Here is a 15,614-nt window from a genome sequence, read left to right on the forward strand (position 1 = left end):
ATGCAGACAGGGCCACCGACGCTGGGGGAACACCGGGTCAGTTGTCCCGAGCCCAGGGTCAAGGCCTCTCAGAGTGCACGACGACAGACGCCGTACAGCGCCACCCAGTTGGGATCGAGGTCCAGTCTAGAAAATTTACAATTTAATTTAGCAGATGCTTTTGTCCAAAGCGACGTACATCTGAACGTTAATACAACACAAGCAAGGATCTAGTCAGGAGGCGACAACGCAGGTAAGTGCCAAAAACTAGGTTCAAGTCTGATAGGACACAGGAGTCAACAGGAAAAGAAAAAGGTTTAAAAAGGTTTAAGGTAGAAAAGAGGTTTATATGCACAATGCCTATTTTTGAGCTTTTTAATGTCCCAATATGTGTTTTTCCCCAATGTAAATCTGATGTATAGTATATACAAATCATTAAATAACAAGTTTGTTATCGATTTTCCATGGACAACTTCAATACATTAAAGTTAGGATTTGGGAATGACAGCATGTCTCTAATATGATTGAATTTTGGTCGTGGTACTACTAGTCTATATTTGGATTAAGTAGTGTGTGGGAGAGGAGAGCTCTTTTGCTGGGTGCTAATTGAACATGCGTTGTGTGTGCGTTATGGCTAGTCAGTGGCCTGTGCAGTCGGGACCGGGGGGCTGTGGAGATCATCTTGTCCTGGGCACAAGCAAGACACACAGCGGGTCTGTATGCAGGCAAACTAGGCTAATTAGACTTGGGTCTAACTGCCACATGGGGGTCCAGAAACTACTACTACTACACATGGGGGCCCAGAAAAAGGGATATAAAAATACTCCCAATACATCCATCCATCCATTATCCAAACCGCTTATACTGCTCTCAGGGTCGCGGGGATGCTGGAGCCTATCCCAGCAGTCATTGGGTGGCAGGCGGGGAGACACCCTGGACAGGCCGCCAATAATATGTAATATCCATCCATTATCTTAACGGCTTATCTTGCTCTCAGGGTCGCGGGGAATATGTAATATAGTATGGAGATAATTTTGAAATGAGCACACAAAAGGTCTTTCACGTTCCAGCTCTACTTAAATGCAGCCTACAGCTTACTTTTCCCTATCAAGAAATTAGTATAATTTGTGTATTAATACCCAAATAGGCAAAACGGGAGGGGGGGCAAAAAAAATGTCCGCCAAGTCCCAGCCGTTCACTGTTCATCATATGTACTGTTTCTTTTAACAGTTCCCAGTTCATTTGTGGCCGTTACTTTTGAGCGATCATCACAAGCGCATTCATATAAACTCTGATTTCAAAAGCAGATACCGAGTCACTACATGTTGTTAAACTGTGGTATCCCGCACAACCGTAGACTTTGGCACACACACGCTCGCCGCGAAGCCGGAGAACGGACGGGACCCCTCATGATGACCGAACGCCATTTTGAACTCCGGTGAGCCTCCATTTCCACGTGACAGGGGAGCCGGAGAGCGGAGCAATCGAGCAGCGTGACGCGGTGCGGAGAGAGCGAGGGCCGCGCTGTCGACGTTATCCATCCTGCTACTACTTTAGCTGCATGTGCTGAGGTCGAGGGGGAAAAGTTGAGCTACGTTGCAAAGATGCCGACAATTACCTTACCGCCGAAAGAGAATGCTCTCTTCAAGAGGATTTTGGTAAGATGTTGGCTTCAATTGTGCAGCTCCCATTATAAACTAAGCCCAAATTTAAAGTCCCGAGGCGGTGCACTGTCAGTTTAGCCATCCAGCTAGCTAACTAGCTTGAGTAGAAACTGTTAGCAAAATGGCATCGTTGAATGGGTTAGCTTAGCCCAGGCTGAACTGATATGCGCTGTCACTGTGGCGGACATACCCGGAGCAGGTCGTGTCTTTGTTTTTCGTCCCCGATTTCTTCCAACAGCGAAAATCGTGTTAACCCGTGTTACTTTACTGAGTTATATACAACCACAACACATGGGTCCCATCACCGGGAGTTGGGTTGGATGTCGCACCAAGGCCTCGTCACTTGTGTGGCACAATAACCCAAAACCACTTAGCAAACTCAAGAGCTAACTTAACTGGTTCCAGTGCTCTCGCCTTAATGTCAGTCACTACACAGAACAGAGCTCACCAGTTATTCTGTTTTCCATATTAGACATAAACCACGCGTTTTTACTAGGGTCGAACTGTAAATGCGATTGTCAGTTTTGTTAAAGACCCAGCTTGTAAGCGAAAAGCCTGATAGTCATTTGGCCTGCGCGTTAACGTTAGCTGACGTGAGGAACCCTGGTTAGCAAACATTAGCTGCATGTTGGACTGTAAAACTTGATCTGTCAGAACAGCAACGCGGCCCGTGTGTTTGCCATGCTCTAATGGCAGGGTATATGTGAAAACAAGTGGAAGAGTATAACTGATGCGACTGTGTCAATAAATGTGTAGCTTATAAACGACAAGAGGACAAAGTGTTTTCAGGCCCTCTGCTGTTTCAGCTAGCTAGCTACCCACCCATCCATTCACCCCATCCATGCGCAAGCCTTGTGTAGTGACCCTGCACGTTTGCCATGTGGATAGTTTTGTTCAGTTAATCTAGTTCACACACAAAGAAATGCTTTCAGAGCCATGGTTTAGACCTAGTCCAAGCACAATTTTAATCTTTACAGCAGATTTTTATCAGTGTTTTCCTTAAAATTTGGGATTTAGCTTAATCCAAGGGAGTAATAAAGTCCATAATGATGTTCACTGCACTTGAAATAAAAAATCTTCCTCTTCCGTGCATACTGGCCGCTTGTTGGCTCACAACAATGGTCATGCCATAGGATATCACACTATGAGCATTTGGAGACTTTTCAGTAACTGTTTACTGTAGCCATGCATCAGGCTTCCCCCTGACACACTGGAGGGAATTGATGTTGATCAGCAGAAAGTTTTGAACAGCTGGCATTTCGTTGTTCTGCCTCTAGCTGGAAAAACAAACTTATGCCCTGCACCTGATCCAGAAAAAATGGCACCTGTGTTCTAGGGCTGAAACTAACAGCTATTTTGATAATCGAATAATCTGTCGATTATCTCTTTGATTAACCGATGAATTGGATAAAAACACCTAAAAAATTATTTCCAAAAAACTGTTATTCCAACTGGCAATATTAACATAAACAAAAGACTGAAATGTATGCGATAAAATGTGTGCAAAAGATATAAGCTGGATTTTTTTGTAATAAAGAGCACAAAAACTGGATTTAAAATTTTTTTTTTTGCATTTCTTGAATGAACATGAGCTGTTAAAATAAGTTACAAATAATTAAAAGACGTAAAACAAACTAAGTGATAACGAGCCTTGCTACATCAAATAGATGTATCGAATCAATAATGAAATTCGTTACCAACTATTTTTATAATCGAATTTTATCGATTCGTTGTTGCAGTCCTACTGTGCTCTCCACCCCTCTTTATATAGTGTATTGCTTGTTGTCTAAATGTAGGCAGTGCAGCACAGTTAATCATGTGTAAATTCATATTGAGATATTTTACATTTGTAGAACCCAGTAAAATTAAAGCACCTAATTTAATTTGTCCCCTGGGGCATTTGCAGTATTTCAGAAGCTTTATTTAATAAAGAGTGGGAAAGTGTGTACCAAAGTGCTCTCCAAATCACCAAGGCTGTTCATTTTTGTCAGCAATTACTATCATAATCTCTAGAAAAGAGTCAGGATTATCATTTTAGCCATAATAGCACAGCCTTATCGAGAGGGTTACCTCAGTATGAACAATGTAGTTGTAGCAGTTCTCCTTGCTGGGCTCTGTAAATTGACTTTCGGGTCAAGGACTAAGATGAGATTCAAGTGCCGCTGGAATGGGATTTGTTGGCAGCTGGTACAGTTTATAAACTAGAGATGAAGACAGATTACCACCCTTCATTATCATTACACTACATTGTTTACTAGATTTGATATTTGGAAAGGTCCCTGTCTGATTGTATTGAAAATATTTGACCCCGTTACCCTTTATTTTTTGTCTTCCAGAACAGAGTGCCTAATAAGCATCATTAGTTGGATAGGTCTGCAGGTTCTGAATGACATTGAAGTCAAATGACATTCTGCAATTTTAGGGCATGTGGGTTTTAGCCTGTTTTCTGATAGCTGGCCTAAGACGAATGGTCACTAGTTAGCTTACTTGAATTTTCAGAGTGAGACTAGGCAGGTGAATTGACTGTTGATTGTAACTTGTAAAAGCGTGTATGCAGTGCAATGGCGACCTTATATACAGACTGATTCAGTCAGCAACACAGCCTGCTCTCATGCATGGTCTTTGATGACGTCTCAAGTCTGTTCTTCATACTTGAATCCTTTCCACATCAACTCAGTGTGCTACTGGTAAAGTTCAGTCGGTCAGAACTTTGATAAGGATTTTGGTCAAATAATATTTGTAAGTCATGATTTTTTTTGTTCAAGACTAAATAGGTGCAGGATTGCTGAGGATTATTGCCACATAGTTCATGGTGAATGCCAGGAAGTTCAGACTTCATCACAGAAAGTAGTCATGGTTAATCCAGATGTCTTATTTTAAATTTAAACAATACTGAATTCCCATCTGAAGTGGACTACACCTGCTTGCTACTCTGTGCAAGTTCAATCAAGAAAGAATTAATTGAACATTCTTGTGGCTATTATACTATCTCAATGCTAGACATTGCCAAATATAACAAGAGAATTGTGATTGGGTTTTGTTGCTGTTCAGCACTTTTGCATGGGAAAGTTGTTTCCTGCATGTGAGCGTAGTGCTTGCATGCATGGTGTTTGCCTTATGCCTTGTACCAGACAGTCATGATTCTGCAGGAGTAACACTTGTGCTCACCTCTCTGACACTGTACGCCAAGTTATTTTGGGTGAGGCAGTAGAACATGCTTGATAAGCACAGCTTGTGGTGATGAAGTTGCTAATATCACAATAAATGTATGCACACCTGTGTGTGTGTGTGTGTGTACGTGCGTGTGCGTGCGTGCACGATTGTGTTATATGGTCATGATTAGGGTTGGGTACCAAACTCGGTACTCGTAGGATAGGATACTGACCGAATTACGTCAGTACGACCAAGTACCGATTCACGTTAAATCAATCGATGCCAAATTTCTGTACCTTGAGAGCGGTTTGTGAATTAAAGAAAATATTGATAAGATTACTTAAGAGCCTTTTGAAAAATCCCACCTTGTTTACCGCTTGTTATAAGTGCACATCTCGGTGAGAGAGTATACATTAGAGAGAGAGAGTGAGATGTTACCCCTCCCTTAAACCTACAGCTTATTCAAGTCCAACACAGAGAAATAGTGAGGTGAAAACGGTCGTAAGTGTGGTTACACATTTGCAAACAATGCAGACAGCGCTCGCTGCAATATTTATGACAAGAAATGCAAAGCCCATGGCGCCACGCAACTACCTCCATTGACTGTGTCACAAATTGTGGTCACTCACTCGTGGACAACGTAAGAGGGATGCTTAGTAGGTGTTAGTAGCGCATTAAGCAAGATGCAAACGCGTGCTCATTAGTCTTTCATATATGAACTATATACATTTCAAAATTCCTTGGAGTAATAATAATCTTAAGTAAAATGGAAGAAGTCTGTCCTTCGATTTTCTTGACAGCTGTTCATCCCATTGACTTCATGCATGGATCTGGACAGTATCGTGCTTGTTTACTTATTTTTGACAACTGAAAGTACTTTTCTTTTTTGCTTCTTTTTTTTTTACAGAGAGTAAAGTACCGAAAAAAGATACCATTGACCGGTACCGAATTCCAGGTACTAGTAACGGTACCGGTATCAGTTCACATTTGAACAGTACTCAACCATAGTCATGATTGCGCTTGGGGAGGGATTCTCTTGTTACTTCATTTGTCACGCAGTTGGGTGAGGAAAAAAGCTTTGAGCATGAACAGATGATTCTGAGACCTGGGGCCTACTAGGAGGCCTACTGTCTTTCAATAAACATGGTAGAGGATTAGATGAGTCCCGGCATATTCTGAGCATCATTTATCTTTATTAATGAACAAGAATGTTGTTTATTATGAGGCTTAGTCGATTAGACCACATACCACCACTTGTCATAACTTTTAGCCTGGCTCACATTTCCCATCTCTACTTACCATCCAGTACTGTCCAATAAAACAAAATCTTTTGAGGACTTTTTTAAATGTTGTTATTCATTGCTTGGACTTTGATTCGAAGTTCCAAGTTTTTGTCCTTGGTTGAACACAAGGAAGGGCCCTAGTTTTTCTAAGAAAAAGGGACGGGGGGTATTATTAAAGAATGAGGCTATGCCCAGTAAGAGCTCATTTGGCAGTCTATGTAGCATCTGGAAAGAAGCAAGCAGATTTAAAGCACTGAGCAGAACTAAATAACTGAAGTTTAAATGAACAACTTTTTTGTGAGAAATCAGCAGTGCATTTCAGATGCTTTTCACTGCTCAGTGTATTTTCTTAAATTATAGTTCTAGTATTATAGTGATATTTTCTGTCCTCACATGGAGAGCAGTTGGCCTCAGTTAGTTGAGTTTTGGATCACAAAGGCAGTATGTGTGAAGGTTGAAATAGGTTTATGGTTTTAAACAAGTTTTCATTCCTGTTTTAGTTTCAATTCTATTTTGTTAATTGTTTATAAGTGTGCCTTACTCTGTGTTAAGGCTGTAATTTTTATTTATTCTTAAAATGTGACATAGATTGTATTTCTTTTAGAACAGTATAAACACAGAAAACATCACACAGCCACCAGATTTGGGCCAATTTCATGTGTGATCCTAGATCAGACACACCTAATATGCAGCCATGCCACCACCATCAAAGGTGATATTGAAATTCATGTGGCTTTTATGTCACTCAGTGGTACAAATCACTGTCGTAACTCTGGATTGGCAGACTTTTTGTAAAAAGCAATGGTTTGAATAGTTTGGAAAATATGTAGGACAGCAATGATGGTCAGCAGAAAGAAAGTGAAGTAATCTGATTGGGGAGATCCCTGTTATTCAAGCAAAACTCAGGCCACATTCTGCAATGGACCAGTATTTGAAAAACCTACAATAAAATAGCTGAAAGTGATCGCAAAAAGTAATTTGTTGGTGTTAATTTGCATGTGCCAATTGCTTAAGAATTCAAGGACCGTTAGCACTGATCTCATGGAGTCTTTCCCTGAAATGTTCAGGGATGCTTCCTGCATGCATGTGTGAATGGGAGCAGGGATCGATATTCACGTAAATCTGTACCAGCAATTTCCCACCTCAAGGCCCCGTGTATCATTTTAGGGAAAATACCGATGAGGCTGTGTTGTGAATGAAAGCAGTAACATTACAGGGAAGCGCATGTAAAGGGTTGCGTCTGTCTGGAGAAAGACGCTTTCACGTGGAGCGAGTGAGCCAATCACAAGAATCCGCTGATGACGTATTTGAATCCGTGACGGTTGCCTTGCCTCACAGGTGATTGGAAGACTGCAATTCTTCTTCTTTCAGCTTGTTCCCTGTTTCCCAGGGGTTGCCACAGTGGATTTGATAGTTTCCATCGGTACCGTGTGAGGGCACAGCACCGATGGCGGTCATTGTTAACCCAGGCCTTGACCGATCCGGTATGGTCTTGTCAATCCACATAATGATTTGGCAAAATTTTACGTCGGATACCCTACCTGACACAACCACTAACCCTATGGACTTTCTGATTATGGATGATTTGATGACTGCAATACAAGTTCTTATTTTTTGGAAGAATGACTTGGAAATTTGACATATTCAGAAATTAGGGAGCTCCTCTCAGTCTGCGCAGAGAATGAAATTGATAGGCAGCTGTCTGGAACAGTTAGAGATGGTGTAGTATACGAGAAAATAACAGTAATTCTACATGAGCTCGACATAATGAGGCAGAACTTACTGAAAAACTGCTGGACTGTCCCTTGCCCCATCTATTCCAGTATTTGCCATGGCATGTGTGAAAAGGCTTAAGACGAAAATATTCCTGAATATAACTGCATGTGTGAATAGTGAAAATCACTAGCAGTGCCTGAAAGGGTATCCCAGTAATTTACTGGGAACTATGTGTGAAAGATCCTTGGGGATCATTTTCAAAAATGAATGAACAGTGAGCCAGAATCAAATTTTAGCAAAAAAGAAGAAAAAAAACTGGATCTGAGCGTAAAGGCTTGTAATGTGAACACAGTCTTAGTTTGTAAAGTCAGTATTGTCAGTGTCAGTATTAGTCTAGTTTTAGCTCTTTCAAATCTTTAACACTTTATTTTGATTTTTAGTCAAATAGTTATAATTAGGTCAAGGTTTGTATGGATTTCATCTGTTACTTCAAATACAAAATTGAAACTAAATTGTTTTTTAGTGTTAATGTATGTCAATAGTGTAGAATATAGTCATCAGTCAAATCACTAGACATATTACTTTTTCATACATTGGAGTTATTTTGTTTTCTTTTTTTGGGGGGGTTGTATTGCCTGCCCCTCTTTGGCCTTCTTCTAGCTGCTTATTTCATAACTAATCTCAGCATCCATATGTTGACATAATCTGTTATTGCAATTAGTGATGTCAGCAGAGGGCCACTGAAATGCCATCTGCCTGCTAACCTTCTCCTCAGATATACACATGCATGCACTAAGAGTATCTTTCCTGGCATTTATTGACTGCTTAGACAGAGTCATTTTGGTGGTGATTGTTCAACGGTGTACTGAAACGGAACTCCAGGCTAAAGAGCTGGTAATTTTGGAATTTGGGAATTTTGGTTGGTTGGAAGCTTTGGTGTATTAGAGAAGATTCCTGATTGCATGGACTGGCCTTGAACTTGGAGGTTTGAAAAAGAACTGTGATTTAATATTGATGGATAAATACTTTTAATTGATTATGTCATTATTGCCCCCCCCCCCAAAAAAAGGCGACACGGTGGCACAGTGGTTAGCGCGGTCGCCTCACAGTAAGAAGGTTCTGGGTTTGAGACCTGGGGTAGTCCAACCTTGGGGGTCGTCCCAGGTCGTCCTGTGTGGAGTTTGCATGTTCTCCCCATGTCTGCGTGGGTTTCCTCTGGGGGCTTTGGTTTCCTCCCACAGTCCAAAGACATGTAGGTCAGGTGAATTGGCCATACTAAATTGTCCCTAGGTGTGTGTGTGTGTGTGTGTGTGTGTGTGTGTGTGTGTGTGTGTGTGTGTGTGTGTGTGTGTGTGTGTGTGTGTGTGTGTGTGTGTGTGTGTGTGTGATAGTCTGGTGGCCTGTCCAGGGTGTCTCCCCGCCTGCCGCCAAATGACTGCTGGGATAGGCTCCAGCGACCCTGAGAGCAGGATAAGCGGTTCGGAAAATGGATGGATGTTCAACGGTGTACTGAAATGGAACTCAAGGCCAAAGAGCTGGTAATTTTGGAATTTGGGATTTTTGGTTGGTTGGAAGGTTTGGTGTATTAGAGAAGATTCCTGATTGCATGGACTGGCCTTGAACTTGGAGGTTTGAAAAAGAAGGATGATTTAATATTGATGGATAAATACTTTTAATTGATTATGTCATTATTGCCCCAAAAAAAGGTGGCACGGTGGTGCAGTGGTTAGCGCGGTCGCCTCACAGCAAGAAGGTCCTGGGTTTGAGCCCCGGGGTAGTCCAACCTTGGGGGTCGTCCCGGGTCGTCCTCTGTGTGGAGTTTGCATGTTCTCGCCATGTCTGTGTAGGTTTCCTCCGGGTGCTCTGGTTTCCTCCCACAGTCTAAAGACATGCAGGTCAGGTGAATCGGCCATAATAGATTGTCCCTAGGTGTGAATGTGTGTGTGTGTGTCTGTCTGTGTCGGTATCTGTGTGTCTGTGTCTGTCGGCCCTGTGATGGACTGGTGGCCTGTCCAGGGTGTCTCCCCGCCTACCGCCCAATGACTGCAGGGATTGGCTCCAGCATTCCCGTGACCCTGAGAGCAGGATAAGTTGTTTGGATAATGGGATGGATGGATGACCCAAAAAAGTCCACTATATACCCATGTCATTATTTACTTAAAACCCAACTTTTTCAGTGTGACTGCACAAATGTTGCTGTATTTTTAATTAGTGTGTTTTTAAGATTTTATAACAGGGCATACCACAATCACTAAAAGTAACTCAGTCAATATGCCAAAGTCCAAGACCTGAACACCTTCACTTTCCTTTTATACTGTCAAATACATCTCACATATACATGCTGTGAAAGTTGCTTTCAGATCCCCTTAGTACCTGATGGTTGTTAAAGGTTCTGACCAGTTGAACTCTGTCCAGACATGCTGGGGCTAGCTTTATACTTTTTTGTCTTTATCTTTATTGATTGTGTAGCCACCGAGAGGCTGCGAGGATTTTAAAATTCATATCTCTCACCTAACATCTACTTTTATGTACAGCACTAGAGATAACTGGTGCTTCTGAAAGTGACCACACTTTGGTACTGTTAAGAATAAAGAATTTTGCTGTAAGCTTTACCACTATATTGTGTGTTTAGAATCGGTGACCATGTTAATCCTTTATGTGGTAGCTTGTGGATATATGTCTGGCTAGGTTAGGAATGGCTGCTGGCTCAGCTATTGGGTTGACCAGATTCTGGCTTTGAGCCAGACAGTCAGTGACAAAATTTGACCCAGCCAAGATTAGCCACAGGAGAAGGAATATGATTCACAATTCACAATTAATCAGAACCTGGAATAGGACACGTTGCTAGGAAAGTTCATTTTAATGTGAAATTTGTATAAACATGCACTTGATTTAAATTCATGTCTGACCTGAGCCATTTAATAGGCCATATATTGAGGTCCTCAGCGGGAGGATACCAAGTGGAAAGAATGATTTAGTTTTGTTGATAAAGTCATTTCTCTAACCAAAGAGAAAATTGTGACGCTTAACGCCCAGCAGAGTGCTCTTTGAGAATTTATCTGTAATTTTTCTGTTACAAGCTTATAGGAAGCTGAAGGTTCTCATCCACGGTGACTTACAGTCGATCAGTATAAATCAATCAATGACCAGTCGATCAATTTATACACATACATTGTTGTCTTGGGGTGGAACATTTATTTATGGAATGATCTTTATACTGATAGGAGAAATAATGGAAAAAGAAATCTGATTGGCATTTGATGGTCAATGACTGTCAAAAGCTGTGCTTTGGTCATGTGGCATGGTGGTGCAGTGGTTAGCGCTGTCGCCTCACAGCAAGAAAGTCCTGGGTTCGAACCCCGGGGTGGTCCAACCTTGTGGGGTCATCCCCGGTCGTCCTCTGTGTGGAGTTTGCATGTTCTCCCTGTGTCTGCGTGGGTTTTCTCCGGGTACTCCGATTTCCCCCACCATCAAAAAGATTTGCATGTTAGGGTTAATACTCCTGTCTGTGCCCCTGACCGAGGAACTGGAGTTGGTCCCCAGGTGCTGCATGGCAGCTGCCCACTGCTCCTAGCTACACAGCTAGGATGGGTTAAATGCAGAGCATAACTTCCCTACGGGGATCAATAAAGTATCTCAGAATCAAAAATCAGGAAGACTATTTTCCCACTAAGGACAGTTAGATACAGGACGTAAGCTGTCACTGCTACAAACCTAGCCTAAAATTTTTTTTTTTTACGCAGTAGTGATTAGTCCGCTGTGGCGACCCCTAACGGGAGCAGCCGAAAGTAGTAGTAGAGTAGTGATTAGTTATTTGGGCGTACACATTTCAAGCATATGCCAAACAACTTGTACAGTTTGTGTTTATTATTTCATGTAAGATAAAATTATTGGAAAGGTTTTAACAGCAATGGGCTAGACATTAACTCTGCAGACTGTTGTTGTCTTTTCCTTCTCACTTGATTTTGCTTCACTTGTCCCATCAGTTTCCAGTCCTTTCACAAACTCAAGTCATCTGGCTTGTGAGTCTATTCAAGCCCTACAAATATGACTTGTTTGTTTAATTAATTTAACATAGGTCTGCACAATGGATCATATAACGTTGTGATCTTGAGTCATTTCTCAAAGCATTCTTAATCATTAATCACATCAATTCTGCAGCATTTGCATTTAGATGATCTATGCCTAAAATCAAGCGCCCCCCCATTGGCCTGAAACAGATTATACATAAGTAAGCAAATAACGCCCAGCGTAAGCACTGCAAATGCACAGCCTGGTTGTACATGCTCCACTTGCATCCCTTATGTCCCTGTGGAGGTAAAATACCTGAGTCCCCAAGGAGGAAATTACAGGCCATGTGCTACTTTATAATTAACCACGATAACAATCATGGTGACTGTTTAGGAATGTGCACTGTTGTATGTGTTGCACCAGAGAAGAAGGAATTGATACGAACGTGTTAAGTATGGCCACTGACTCGCTCTCGGTGGAAAGACGGGAGGAGTATGTTTCTCATGTCTGCCATGGCACCTATCGCTGCAACACATGAGACTACAGCTCAGTTTTGCATGAAGTATTGACACATTTTCTGAATTTACTTTAGCGTAGTTCGACATGTTTGCATACTTGAGCGTAGCTCAGAGTGTTCGTAGAGTATGTTTCAGGCCTTATTTGCTGAGACCAGTGAAACGGTGCCACAGAAATACAAGTTCGCAACATGTGACATTCTTTCAGAAACCACATGAACCAGTGAGAACATCCACTACATTCTCAGCAGTGTGCAAATAATACAACTCGAAAATATTGTGCAATGCATATGCAAAAGTCGATTTTCACATAGGATTCCCATCTCTCAAGGAGTGGTTAGGAGAATCCCAAATTTGACCAGCACCTGCAATGCAAAAAAAAAAAAATCGGATTGTTGGCCAATTTAAAAAGTGAATGGTGAATGCTGTGCTTAATTCATGCTGCTCTTCTGTAGTCAGTGCCCAAAGTGTGAGTTGTATTGCAGCACATTTATACAGTGATGATATGGTCAAGTGCGTTCCATAAATGGCAAATTTGATTATCATTGTTATTGAATCCAGGAGTGGTTGTTTATAGCAGATCTAAGCAGTGATTAAGATGGTTGTTTATAAATTTGGCTATTTCGTTGTCTGCCCAAATTCAAGTTGTCACCCTTCTCTCTCATTACATTCACCGGTTACTCTGGATTTTGGTGGTGCATGTGGTAGTGGTTAAAAAAATACCATGAACTTATTTTGGCTGTGTTTTGTTTCTGATTCCATTAGATTCGTCTACGGTATAAGATATGCTGTTTGCCCACATTCTCACATCCAAAAAAAATCTGCCGAGTCACATTGTTGCCAACTCTATTTTTCCATGCTGCTCATACATGTTGTTTTGATTCTCTAATGGCCAAGCCCCACAAAATGCAGTCTATTTACATAGATTTGCATATGCTGTACCAAGTGGATCACTTTTGGGTGTGACTAGCCTGGTCTGAAGGAGGGAACGAAATTCAACAAGATCCCAGAGAAATGACTGCGAGAACAAACCAAATCTTGTTTTTGTCTGATCAAATTACTGATTGTGCTATGAAACAGTACCCTCCTTTCATTTAATTAACTGAACTTTAGCTTTTGTCCCACCTCTTTCTCTGTGTCAATGGAGGTGAAACAGTTGCAGGTGAGCCACACCAAAGCTTGCAGCATGAAGAAAGGGGTTGGACAAGTATTGAAGTTCAGTTAACTTTATGCAAATGAGACCACTGTTGGCGGCACGATCAGCCCTTATTCAACATTGATTAGGGTTTGTTTTTTTGTTTTTGTTTTTTGCCCCGTTTTCTCCCCAGTTGTACTTGGCCAATTACCCCACTCTTCCAAGCTGTCCCGGTCACTGCTCCACCCGCCTCTTCTGATCCAGGGAGAGCTGCAGACTAATGCTCCCTGTGATAGATGTGGAGTCACCAGCCACTTCTTTTCACTCGACAGTGAGGAGTTTTGCCAGGGGCACGTAGCACGTAGGAGGATCACGCTATTCCCCTCAGATTCCCCTCCCCCCTAAACAGGCGCCCCGACTGACCGGAGGAGGCGCTAGTGCATTGACCAGGCCACATACCCACATCCGGCTTCCCACCCGCAGACACAGCCAATTGTGTCTGTAGGGACGCCCTACCAAGCCAGAGATAGCACGCGGATTCGAACCACCAATCCCCATGTTGGTAGGCAACAGAATAGACTTCCACGACACCCGGACGCCCTAAAAATTCTTTTTAAACAGGCTACCCCATTTTGATCTGCTGTCTGCCAAGTCTAGTTGTGCCAGCTCACTTGTATTTGGTCTTTCCATTGCCCTTCCCTTCCGGACTGCTGTAATAAACACACTAGCTTTCGGCTAGTATTGTGTCTACATTCACACTAAACTTTCTCTATATTTCACCCTTTCTCATTCAAAAATATTATCATTGTCTTTTTTTTGTATTTGTTTTCATGGTCTAATTTATAAATTAGGGGTGTACACTCATAAATCACAAATGTTTTTTTTTTAAATTTGAACTAATAACCATTTGTATTTTTTTATTTTTTAAGCCTAATTCACAAGCTTGGTTAAAAATAAACATCCTCTCACGCCAATAAATACTGTTAAAACATCCTACTTCCAAAAGCCATTCACTTTCAAATTTAAAGTAGACTATTTGCTGCAAAGAACTGATTTTGCCCGAACAATGGCAGAGACGAGGTGTAACATCAGCATGCAGAACGGAGCCTCTCCAGAGTGTCGGCTTGTTGTTTAAACCGGACTCTTAGCAAGCACTGAGTATTTGTATGTCTCCCTGTGTTTCATCTTAAAATCACTTAACAACTATTTTAATTACTTCAGTGACAAAACCATTTTCCTTTGGAAAGTGATATTTTATAGATGATCGGACATTTTATCATCTTTATGATTACTGTTGATTTACATTGATGCACACTGGGGAATAAACAACCAATAACCACAAGAAGACACAAGTAAAGGCTGCTAGATGGTACAGCATGAAGCCTTACCAGTGTACTTTTGTGAAAACCGTGTGTGGTGTTGTGCCTACACAGTGGAGTCCTGTTTAGCAGAATTTTAAAAAGATATGGCATGTGCACTTTTATTATTAAGTGGTCATTATTTTCTTATGTTGAACTTGAAATATGTAAAGTTGGCCTCAAATTTTTGTGGTTAAGTTGTTTTATTAATACTTATTGAGGATATTTAGTTTATATGGGCTAAATGGGCCTATATACACTGATCAATCAAGTTGCAATTTATATAGCGCTTTTCTAGTTGCAACAGCCACTCAAAGCGCATTACAATTAATTAATTCACACACACACACACACACACACACACACACACACACACACACACACACACACACACACAATATAGATAGTACCCTGTGGCTACTTCTTGGCTTTCTTCTAACGACATAGCTGTCTTTTTTTTCTTTTGATGAGCCAAAACATTATGACCACCTGCCTACCATGCTGTTGGTCCTCCGTGTACCACCAAAACAGCGCTGACCCACCGAGGCATGGACTCTGCTAAATTCCTGAAGGTGTCCTGTGGTATATGGCACCAAAATATTAGCAGCAGATCCTTCAAGTCCTGTAAGATGCAAGATAGAGCTGCTGTGGATCGGATTTGTCAGTCCAGCAAATCCCACAGATGCTCAGTCGGATTAAGATCTGGAGAACTTGGAGGCCAGGGCAACACCTCGAACACTTCATCATATTCCTCAAACCATTCCCGATCAATGTGTGCAGTGTGGCATTATCCTGCTGTA

General features: G+C 41.6%; 1 protein-coding gene across 1 annotated transcript in view; it reads left to right on the plus strand.

The window, feature by feature from the left end:
• The first annotated feature begins 1,502 nt into the window (after window positions 1–1,502).
• Window positions 1,503–15,614, plus strand: part of naa15b (N-alpha-acetyltransferase 15, NatA auxiliary subunit b) — a 56,212-nt gene continuing 42,100 nt past the window's right edge. The window contains exon 1 of the mRNA XM_056279971.1: window positions 1,503–1,637. Coding sequence (XP_056135946.1) covers window positions 1,584–1,637 — 54 coding nt within the window. The 5' untranslated portion in view covers window positions 1,503–1,583. The remainder of the gene's footprint in view (window positions 1,638–15,614) is intronic.

Source organism: Lampris incognitus, chromosome 5 (assembly GCF_029633865.1).
Source record: "Lampris incognitus isolate fLamInc1 chromosome 5, fLamInc1.hap2, whole genome shotgun sequence".
Classification (NCBI taxonomy): Eukaryota; Metazoa; Chordata; class Actinopteri; order Lampriformes; family Lampridae; genus Lampris; species Lampris incognitus.